The sequence below is a fragment of the Gadus macrocephalus genome, chromosome 1 (genome assembly GCF_031168955.1).
Source record: "Gadus macrocephalus chromosome 1, ASM3116895v1".
Taxonomy (NCBI): Eukaryota; Metazoa; Chordata; class Actinopteri; order Gadiformes; family Gadidae; genus Gadus; species Gadus macrocephalus.
This window is the reverse complement of record NC_082382.1, coordinates 2,080,841-2,091,198: the sequence shown is the minus strand read 5'-3', so window position 1 is coordinate 2,091,198 and position 10,358 is coordinate 2,080,841. Positions and strand designations below refer to the sequence as shown.

General features: G+C 50.3%; 1 protein-coding gene across 2 annotated transcripts in view; it reads left to right on the top strand.

The window, feature by feature from the left end:
- cntn2 (contactin 2) overlaps positions 1 to 10,358 on the top strand; it is a 38,022-nt gene that overhangs the window by 22,160 nt on the left and 5,504 nt on the right. For both annotated transcript variants that reach the window (XM_060062071.1, XM_060062070.1), the window contains 12 exons: positions 445 to 547; positions 1,257 to 1,438; positions 2,754 to 2,890; positions 3,156 to 3,285; positions 3,395 to 3,545; positions 4,025 to 4,152; positions 5,969 to 6,144; positions 7,359 to 7,479; positions 8,118 to 8,276; positions 8,537 to 8,686; positions 9,763 to 9,833; positions 9,923 to 10,157. In XM_060062071.1, the coding sequence (XP_059918054.1) occupies positions 445 to 547; positions 1,257 to 1,438; positions 2,754 to 2,890; positions 3,156 to 3,285; positions 3,395 to 3,545; positions 4,025 to 4,152; positions 5,969 to 6,144; positions 7,359 to 7,479; positions 8,118 to 8,276; positions 8,537 to 8,686; positions 9,763 to 9,833; positions 9,923 to 10,157 (1,743 nt within the window). The remainder of the gene's footprint in view (positions 1 to 444; positions 548 to 1,256; positions 1,439 to 2,753; positions 2,891 to 3,155; positions 3,286 to 3,394; positions 3,546 to 4,024; positions 4,153 to 5,968; positions 6,145 to 7,358; positions 7,480 to 8,117; positions 8,277 to 8,536; positions 8,687 to 9,762; positions 9,834 to 9,922; positions 10,158 to 10,358) is intronic.

The window sequence follows — 10,358 nt, the reverse complement described above, 5'->3', positions numbered from 1 at the left end:
AGAGTACAAAGCTATGTGCACCCCATGGTCAAAATGCTTATAATATGTACACTACCGTTCAAAAGTTTGGGGTCATCCAGACAATAAACATTTTTCCATGAAACTCACACTTTCTAATCAGCAATTAGAAGAAGAGTTTTCTAATCATCATTTGCATTTTAACACGATTAGCTAAACAATGTACCATTAGAACACAGGAGTGATGGTTGCTGGAAATGGGCCTCTGTACACCTATGTAGATATTCCATAAAGAATCTGCAGTTGCCAGCGAGAATCATAAATTGCCGCATTAACAATTTCTAGACTGTATTTCTAATAAATAAAATTAAAACAGTTCTTTAAAAAAAAAAAGAAAATACATTTCTAAGTGACCCCAAACTTATGAACGGTATTTTACATGCAACATATTAATGGCGGTAACTTCATATCTGTGCTCCACCACAGCCAGCGCCCGTAAGTCTGCGCCGGTCATCAAGGTGCGCTTCGCTGCAGAGACCTACGCTCTGTCGGGCCGGACCACCCAGCTGGAGTGTTACGCCTACGGGAAGTGAGTCCTCATGCACACCTCTGTCCTTCTTCAATAGTCATGTACTGTTGGTGTACTGCTCCTTTTTATTCTCTCCACCCCCTACTGGTGTCCTGCGCTCTGTTTATCATCAACTTGCATCTTATAATTGTCCCTTCAATATTATCTGTTCATTTCATGTTCTTCTTGTTCTGTAATGTTTGCATTACTCGCCTCTCTCCATGCACTCAGTCTTCATGCCTTCCACTTCCTTCATCCTGTCAGAGCTTCTCCCTTCTCCCAGATCCCCACTCTTTAGTCCAGTGTTTATCTAGTCTCTCTTCTGTCTCTAGTCCAGTGTGTTAACTTGTCTCTCCTCTGTCTCTAGTCCAGTGTGTTAACTTGTCTCTCCCGGTCTCCAGCCTGGTGTGTTAACTTGTCTCCCCTGGTCTCTCTCCTGGTCTCTAGTCCAGTGTGTTAACTAGTCTCTCCTGGTCTCTAGTCCAGTGTGTTAACTAGTCTCTCCCGGTCTCTAGTCCAGTGTGTTAACTAGTGTCTCCCGGTCTCTAGTCCAGTGTGTTAACTAGTCTCTTCCGGTCTCTAGTCCAGTGTGTTAAGTTAGTCTCTCCCGGTCTCTAGTCCAGTGTGTTAACCAGTCTCACCTGGTCTCTAGTCCAGTGTGTCGACTTGTCTCTCCTGGTCTCCAGCCTGGTGCTAACTTGTCCCTCCTGGTCTCTCTCCCGGTCTCCAGCCCTGTCCCCAAGCTGCGGTGGAGGAAGGTGGAGGGCCTGCTGCCGGCCAAGGCGGGGAAGAGCGCCCAGAGCCCCACCCTCACGCTGCCCGACCTCTCTTTCGACGACGAGGGTCTCTATGAGTGTGAGGCGTACAACTCGGAGGGCAGCGACACCTACCAGGGGCGCATCAACGTGCAGGGTACGTCCCGGGTACTGATGATGAACACATGGGCAGGGTTGAGGCCAGGGTCCAAACCATAGAAGGGCTTCGGTCTAACAAGTGGCTTTCTTTCCCGGGTTTCATCGTACACCTACAGGGAGTGCTAAGATGACGCACTGCAGTCGTACCTTCGTTTCCATTTAGTCATCGAGGTGTTAAGCAGAGTGGCGGAGAGCAATCCTAGCATACAATCAGCATTAGAGCAGAACACAAAAAACAAACTACAAAGTGTAGAGTAACTACAGAAACCAGAACACATGCTGAGTATTGTTATAGTGGTAGCGGATAGTACTGGTATTTGAGTACATAATAGGAGTTTGTTACGGGGAAGTTGAGCGAGTGGACCCAGATGCTCGACACAAGTCACGTTTCCATCTAAAAGGTGAAGCAAATCTTTAGAAAGTTTGCAAAAAATAAATTTGAATTAGGTGCGTTTCCATCAAGTGGTTGGAGCGGAAAACTACACACATTCTAGGGCTTGTCGTATCCTTTTGATAACATCCTCTCTTAGGTCCTGATATATAGCGGAATTGCGTTGTTTTCCATCCAGCGTTTCAATGGAAATCGCGACGGTCTATAATTTCAATATAAAGTGTACATATTAATAATCTGAAATTCGCCCCAGCCTTTATACCACAGATACTATAGGGTATATCATATAACCACGTTTTCTGATTACAGTTTAATGCATTTTCCACAATGTACCAGCTCTCGTTTTGAAGGCTGAACAGACAATTTGACTGGAATTACTTAGTAGGTGTCCATATATCAGGGATTAATAGACACGGTATAATTAAAAGATATGCAAACATAGACATCCTATATCATATAGATGATATAGGATGTCTATGCATGCAAATGCTTAAAAAAATATATATATTGACGCTACAAGACGTTGATGTCGGCAGGGTTGCTATGGCCGGTCGGAGGGACAATAAATATGTCAAGAAGACTAGGGGCTTGAGTCAGGGGGGTAGTCTGACAACAGGCGAGGGCTCGGTGTGTAGAAAGTGGGAGGTGAATGGATGATGAGACAGGGCGAGGTCAGGACTAAGACCAGGCCACTAGGTGGCAGAAGTGGACGGCGTGAGTTCATAAAATGATGAAGCTAACCTCCTACCCGGGGCCTGATGAGACTCCTGAAACGCCCTTCAGGACCGGCTGGCACCATCCAGGCATGAGCTAATTACTTAGTCTTTGTTAACCACTAGTTAGATTCAAACTAGCAGTTCACTAAGTCCAGTTACTACCCATATGTAAGTGTTGCCCTTCTAGTAATGATCTCCCCCTACAGCTCAGCCCGAGTGGCTGCAAGTGATGAGTGACTCGGAGGTGGAGATCAGCTCCGAGCTGCACTGGAGCTGCGTGGCCGCGGGGAAACCCCGGCCCTCTATCCGCTGGCTGAGGAACGGCCAGCCCCTCAGCACACAGGTGATCAGGGGGAGTCATGTCAATCAAACAACACCCTAACAACCTTTCTGTTTTGTGTTGCACAGCTAAAATCACAGGTAGCACACTCATGTGAATATAAATGTACGGCAGATCAATGTGCTATTTACAACATCATATTAGGATGAATTGTACAGAATTGTTAGGGTACAGTTTGGAAATGTTGTTTTGTACAAAGCAGGTTGCTTACAATTACGCTCTCTCTCTCTCTCTCTCTCTCTCTCTCTACCTCTTTCCCTCTCTACAGGACAGGGTTGAGGTGAACGGGGGCCGTCTGAAGATCGTTAACCTGGCCCTGGAGGATTCTGGGATGTACCAGTGTGTGGCCGAGAACAAACACGGCAACGTCTACTCCAACGGCGAGCTGAGGGTCCAAGGTGGGGATCCCGTACTCCTATTGGTCCTTAAAGTCCTGAAGTCATCCCCATCCACACAGTCCCCTCCTCCCCCTCCTCTAACACCCTCTCTCCTCCCCCCCCTCCCCAGTCCAGGCCCCAGACTTCCGGCTGAGGCCGGTGCGTAGGCTAGTCCCGGCGGCCCGGGGCGGGCAGGTCCGCATGGAGTGCCGGCCGCGGGCCGCGCCCAAACCCACCCTGTTCTGGAGCCGCGGCACCGAGCTGCTGGTCAACAGCAGCAGGTACAGTCACTGGGTTCTGGGCATTTCTCGGGTGTTTTCTTGTATTGGGTAATGTCCTGTACTGTTGTGTTGTGTACTGTACTGTACTGTTGTTTTGGGTTGTCTACTGTTTGTGTATTTATTAAACACAACAATATAGTTATCAATATATACATAAATATTGCAGACTTTGACCAGTCATAGTTTAGAAAAGCTGTGTGCTTGAGTGTGTTTGTGTGTATGTGTGTGTGTTTTCGTGTGTGACTGCGTGTGTGAGTGTGTGTGTGAGTGTGTGTGTGAGTGCGTGTGTGAGTCTGTGTGCGAGTGCTTATGTGTGTGTGTGTGTGTGTCATCTTAATCAATGAAAAACTGCAACATGAATTCTGTTGGGCAAAGAATCGCGAATGTCTGGCATCATTTTAAACATGATCTCCAAGGCAGATGTGTTTCTGTAGTCGGCCGATAGGAGTGTCTCTCTGAAGGGGTGTGTCTTCTGGCAGGGTGACGGTCACTCCAGATGGGGTGCTGATGATCCACAACATCAGCCGGGCCGATGAGGGGAAGTACACCTGCTTCGCTGAGAACTACCTGGGCAAGGCCAACAGCACCGGCCACCTGTCTGTCAGAGGTAGGGCTCACACGTCCTCACCAGGCAGACCCTGAGTTGGCCACTCCACCTCACAGGGGTGGGGGGCTGTGGAAGACCAGGTCCCAACACCATCCAGCGACACCACAGCCCTTTCACAGAGGGCCCCCGTCAGACTAACACAGGTGTTGCTCATGACACTGATGATGGGACTTCTTCTATCCTGTCCCAGGGCACACATGGACCCGTGCCCTCGTTCAGAGAGGAACAGACCCACATCTGTGTTTATTGACACCTGGCTCTGTGAAAGGGTCTGATGAATTAGGTGCGAAGGGGCTGTGTATGAAATCTGTGTCTACTCCCTACTCACCATCTTGGGAGTTCTGTGTGAGGAAGGGTCACGCCGAGTGTTCCTGCTCTTCTGCAGAAACACTTTGGGACCTTTCTAGTGTGGGTCTCCGTTACATGGTTGCTGTTGCGCGATTACAACATTCCAGAGCAACGTCGGCGTTGTATAAGGAAAAAAAAAATTCTCAAAGGAAAATACTTCTTAATAATAGTCCTCATAAAAAAAGGTTTTGCAGCTCTGGTTAATTGGTGCCCATATAAATATTAATTTCTTACCACTACCTTCAAACTTTTGGATCAGGAGAAGAAACATCCTTTCTAGTGGGAGTCACGCTGCTCTGACTTTTCTAGAGGTTCACACGTTGTGAGTGAAGAGATGGAGATGATGCTGGGTCTTTTAATCCAGCCAGCGCTGCTATCCAAGGGGAGGACTGATTCAGCATTCTCTCTCTCTCTCTCTCTCTCTCCTCTCTCTCTCTCTCTCTCTCTCTCTCTCTCTCTCTCTCTCTCTCTCTCTCTCTCTCTCTCTCTCTCTCTGCTACCCAAGGGCAGGACAGAGTAAGGATACGAGGGTAATCAGATTCATTGATGGATGAGCAGGAAATCAGGGCGTGGAACAGGAATGTTAACTTTTCACAATGCACTGTGGGACATGATGAGTCCCCTATAGTTAAGGGTAATCATGCACACTATCCATTCGAAGAGCACTGTATGGTTTGTCCTAGTTTACCACAGGTCATTTACAATACCAAATGTAACTTATTTTCACCAATCAGAACTGGAAAGGTCCTATTCAGCAGCGTGTTCTTTGGACCCCCGACTGAACCTCCTCCGGACGCTGTCCAGAGGGCTACGTCCATGTTTCTCTTTGTAAAATACTTCCTCCTCTGCTCCTCCTCCTCCTGCACCTCCTCCTCCTGCACCTCCTCCTCTCCTCCTCTTCCTCTCTTCCTCCTCCTCCTCCTCTGCTCCTCCTGCTCCTCTTCCTCTCCTCCTCCTCCTCTGCTCCTCCCCCCCTCCTCCCCCTCTTCCTCCTCCTCCCCCTCCTCCTCCTCCCCCTCTTCCTCCTCCTCCTCCTCTTCCCCCCCCTTCCCCTCCTCATCCTCCTCTTCCTCCTCCCGCTCCTCCTCCTCCTCCTCTTCCTCCTCCTTCTCCTCCCCCTCCTCCTCCCCCTCCTCCTCCTCCTCCCCATCCTCTTCCTCCTCCTCCTCTGCTCCTCCTCCCCCTCCTCCTCCTCCTCCTCTTCCTCCTCCTCCTCCCCCACCTCCTCCTCCTCCTCCCCCTCCTCCTCCCCCTCCTCTTCCTCCTCCTCCTCTTCCTCCTCCTGCTCCTCTTCCTCCTCCTGCTCCTCTTCCTCCTCCTCCTCCTCCTCTTCCTTCTCTTCCTCCTCCTCCTCCTCCTCCTCCTCCTCCTCCTCCTCTTCCTCCTCCTGCTCCTCTTCCTCCTCCTCCTCCTCTTCCTCCTCCTCCTCCTCCTCCTCCTCCTCTTCCTCCTCCTCCTCCCTGTGCAGACGCCACCAAGATCACGCTGGCGCCGTCCAACGCAGACATCAACCAGGGGGACAACGCCACCCTGCAGTGCCACGCCTCACACGACCCCACCATGGACCTGACCTTCACCTGGGCCCTCAACGGGGCCCCCCTGGACCTGGAGGACCCCGCCGGGCCCTTCCACCGCATAGAGGGCGTGAGTAGCACGCAGCCAATGGGGGAGAGGGGAGGGGGTGGGTGGGAGGGGCCCTGCGGGATGAGCAACAGAACCCCTGGTCCTGACCTGGTCCTGACCTGGTCCTGACCTGGTCCTGACCTGTCCTGAACTAGTCCTGACCTAGTCCTGAACTAGTCCTGACCTGGTCCTGAACTAGTCCTGACCTAGTCCTGAACTAGTCCTGACCTGGTCCTGAACTAGTCCTGGTACTGACCGGGTCCTGACCTGTCCTGAACTAGTCCTGACCTAGTCCTGAACTAGTCCTGAACTAGTCCTGACCAAGCCCTGAACTAGTCCTGACCTGGTCCTGAACTGGTCCTGAACTGGTCCTGGTCCTGACCGGGTCCTGACCTGTCCTGAACTAGTCCTGACCTGGTCCTGAACTTGTCCTGACCTAGTCCTGAACTAGTCCTGAACTAGTCCTGAACTAGTCCTGAACTAGTCCTGACCTAGTCCTGAACTAGTCCTGGTCCTGACCTGTCCTGAACTAGTCCTGACCTAGTCCTGAACTAGTCCTGAACTAGTCCTGACCAAGCCCTGAACTAGTCCTGACCTGGTCCTGGTCCTGACCGGGTCCTGACCTGTCCTGAACTAGTCCTGACCTGGTCCTGAACTTGTCCTGACCTAGTCCTGAACTAGTCCTGACCTAGTCCTGACCTGGTCCTGAACTAGTCCTGAACTAGTCCTGACCTGGTCCTGAACTAGTCCTGACCTAGTCCTGAACTAGTCCTGACCTAGTCCTGAACTAGTCCTGACCTGGTCCTGAACTTGTCCTGAACTAGTCCTGACCTAGTCCTGAACTAGTCCTGACCTAGTCCTGAACTAGTCCTGAACTAGTCCTGATCTAGTCCTGAACTAGTCCTGACCTAGTCCTGACCGGGTCCTGACCTGGTCCTGACCTGGTCCTGACCGGGTCCTGTCCTGCTCCTGTCCTGGTCCTGACCTGGTCCTGACCTGTCCTGAACTAGTCCTGACCTAGTCCTGAACTAGTCCTGACCTGGTCCTGAACTAGTCCTGGTCCTGACCTGGTCCTGAACTAGTCCTGACCTAGTCCTGAACTAGTCCTGAACTAGTCCTGACCTAGTCCTGACCGGGTCCTGACCTGGTCCTGACCGGGTCCTGACCTGGTCCTGACCGGGTCCTGTCCTGCTCCTGTCCTGGTCCTGACCGGGTCCTTGCTGGTGTCCCCTCAGAAGGAGACGGTGGGGGACCTGCTGTTGGTGAATGGCCAGCTGAGCCAGGCGGGGGTTTACACCTGCACCGCCCAGACGGTGGTGGACGGCGCCTCGTCCTCCGCCAAGCTGGTGGTCCGCGGTGAGACATGCTCAGACACGTTGAGATAAGATAAGATAAGATGAGGTACCTTATTCATCCCACAAGGGAAATTAGAAGGCCACACCAGAAACAATAGGAGAGTAGCATATAGGAAAAGAGATAATCATTTTAAAGAATAGAACTACGAACAATACATACATCAAATATACCTGTGTACACAACATGAGTAGTAGCCGTGTTAAGGTAAATGCAAAGAGCATGTCAGCTCAGTCGAGGTAGACCTCATTGACAATACATGCTATATCATTAAAGGTCTAATTAGCACAGTGTAGGGCTCAGCAGACCTACCTGTCTGATGCCTGTCACCTGTTCTGTTGCCAATGACTTAGAGAAAAGGTTTGTCAGAATGGGACCGTATCTTTCCTGTTGAGGAAGGCAACAGCAATCCTGTGTATATATTAATACAGGATACATCTTGAACAGTGTTAGGTATGTATTCCAAGGGGGTTACCTTTTATCCATCCTTTGGTTGACGATGTGTTCTTCAGAGAAACCTGTAATCTGTGACATGTTGACGTCTAACACATGTTTCTGTCTGTGTGTGTGTGTCTGCGTGTGTGTGTGTGTGCATGTGTGCATGTGTGCATGTGTGTGTGTGTGTGTGTGTGTTTGTGAAGGCCCCCCTGGGCCCCCCGGAGGTCTGGTGGTGAAGAACGTTGCTGAGACGTCGGTGGAGCTCCGTTGGAGCCGCGGCTACGACAACCACAGTCCAATCGGGAAGTACATCATCATGGGCCGGTCCACCATCGCCTCCGACTGGAAGAGGATGAGGACTGGTGTGTGTGGCCGTGTTTTTATGTCTGTGTGTATTTTAGTGTGTGTGTCAGTTAGTGTTTTTATGTTTGAGTGTGTGTTAGTGTTTTTGTGTTTTAGTGCATTTGTGTTTTAGTGTGTGCGTTTGTGTTTTAGTGTTTGTAAGTGTGTTTGTCTTTTAGTGTGTCTGTTTGTGTTTTAGTGTGTCTGTTTGTGTTTTAGTGTTTGTACGTTTCTGTGTTTGTGTTTGTGTCGTAACTCTCCCCGTCTACGCTCTGTCCAGAGCCGGTGAACATTGAGGGCAATGCGGAGATGGCTCGTGTGATTGGCCTGTTGCCCTGGATGGACTACGAGTTCCAGGTCATAGCCAGCAACATCCTGGGCAGTGGGGAGCCCAGCGTGCCCTCGTACATCATCCGTACACAGCAGTCAGGTGAGCTGCAGGGCGCCCTGGTGAACCACAATGTACTGGGCCTGACCAGGGCTTTAAAGGACCATGTTTGCTATTGTTCGATTTCAGCTTACTTCTAAGCTGTTCGTATAGAATCTTCTTTATATATTTTTGTTGTAGTTGTAATTCTTGAAGTGGAAATCAGGGCAGCTTGACAGGTTGGATTAGAGGGTCGAATGGATGGTTTATTACAGGTTGTATTAAAGAAAGGTACCGACAAAGGTGGAATAGTCTATAGCAGGGGTTAAGCTATAGCAGGGGACAGCTGAGGGCCAATTTAGGAACCAAGAATTTGACTGAAAAAAAAATAGGAGGGAAACGCTGTCAGCATCCCAGTGGTGAAAAAAACATTGCACCGTGGACCTCTGGGAGTGAGGTCAAGTGAGGTCTAAATCACGAAACTGAGGTTCAACCTTTCAAAGTAATGTACAGTTGAATTTAAACTAACAAATGTAACAGGATTTAATTGAAAGCTAGAGAGGGTCGACTTTTCTCTTTATATTCATTTATTTTTGTTGAAATTAATGTTGATCTAATAATACTAATTAAAATGGAATAAAATCAATATTTGTATTTTATTTTTTAAACTCACTGCGGGCCGCCAGGAATGTTTCTGCGGGCCGCCATTGGCCCGCGGGCCGCACTTTGAGAACCAATGGTCTATAGTGTAGGTCGGTGAGGAGCAGTCTCCATAAATGCTCCTTGGCTGTTGACCCCTCTTCTCACTGAACCAAAGGTTTGGGGGGAGTATTATACAAAAGAAAGCGTGAATAACAAAAGAAGTGATGCAGTGTCTCCCTTAATTAGGTACTGTATATGGCCCTGGCTATGACCAAGAAGGACTGGGACCGGCCATTTGGTTCGTCCTTAACAAAGACATAGGGACATAAACAAATGGAGGATTGTTGGAAAAAGCACCTGGTATCAGTTGGAGAGGCACTGGTCTCTCCTCACACTAAGTAATGTGAACATGGAGAGACACTAGAATACAACAACATTCTACCCTTTTGCTGACCGCACATGTTCTGATCTGCCACTGCTGTTCTTCTGACCCACAGCCCCCTCAGTGGCCCCCAGTGGACTAGGAGGAGGGGGGGGGGACCGCCACGAGCTCATCATCACCTGGACGGTGAGAGAGAACACGTTGACGCCGGGGGGATCAGGGTCATGTGATCAGTTCTCCTCAGGCCCTCTGATGCTCTGTCTCTGTCCCCCCAGTCCATGGCCAGGGAGTACCAGAACGGAGACGGCTTCGGCTACACCCTGGCCTTCAGGGCCAAGGGCACGGAGAGCTGGACGCTGGTGCCCATCGCTCACGTGGACTCCTCCCGCTACGTCCACACCAACGTCAGCCTCTCCCCCTACTCCCCCTTCGAGGTGAAGATGAAGGCCTTCAACCGCCGAGGGGAGGGCCCCTTCAGCCAGATCGCCGTGGTGCACTCGGCCGAGGAAGGTAGGAGCTCCTCCTCAGTTCATAGCTGGCTGTGGCCTTGCATGGCTGACCCCGCCGTCGGTGTGTGAATGTGTGCGTGAATGGGTGAATGTGAGGCAGTATTGTTCAATGCTTTGAGTGGCCACTGGTTAGAAAAGCGCTGTATAGATGCAGTCCATTTATCATTTACCATTTGATGGGTGCAAATGTGTTTTGGGTCAG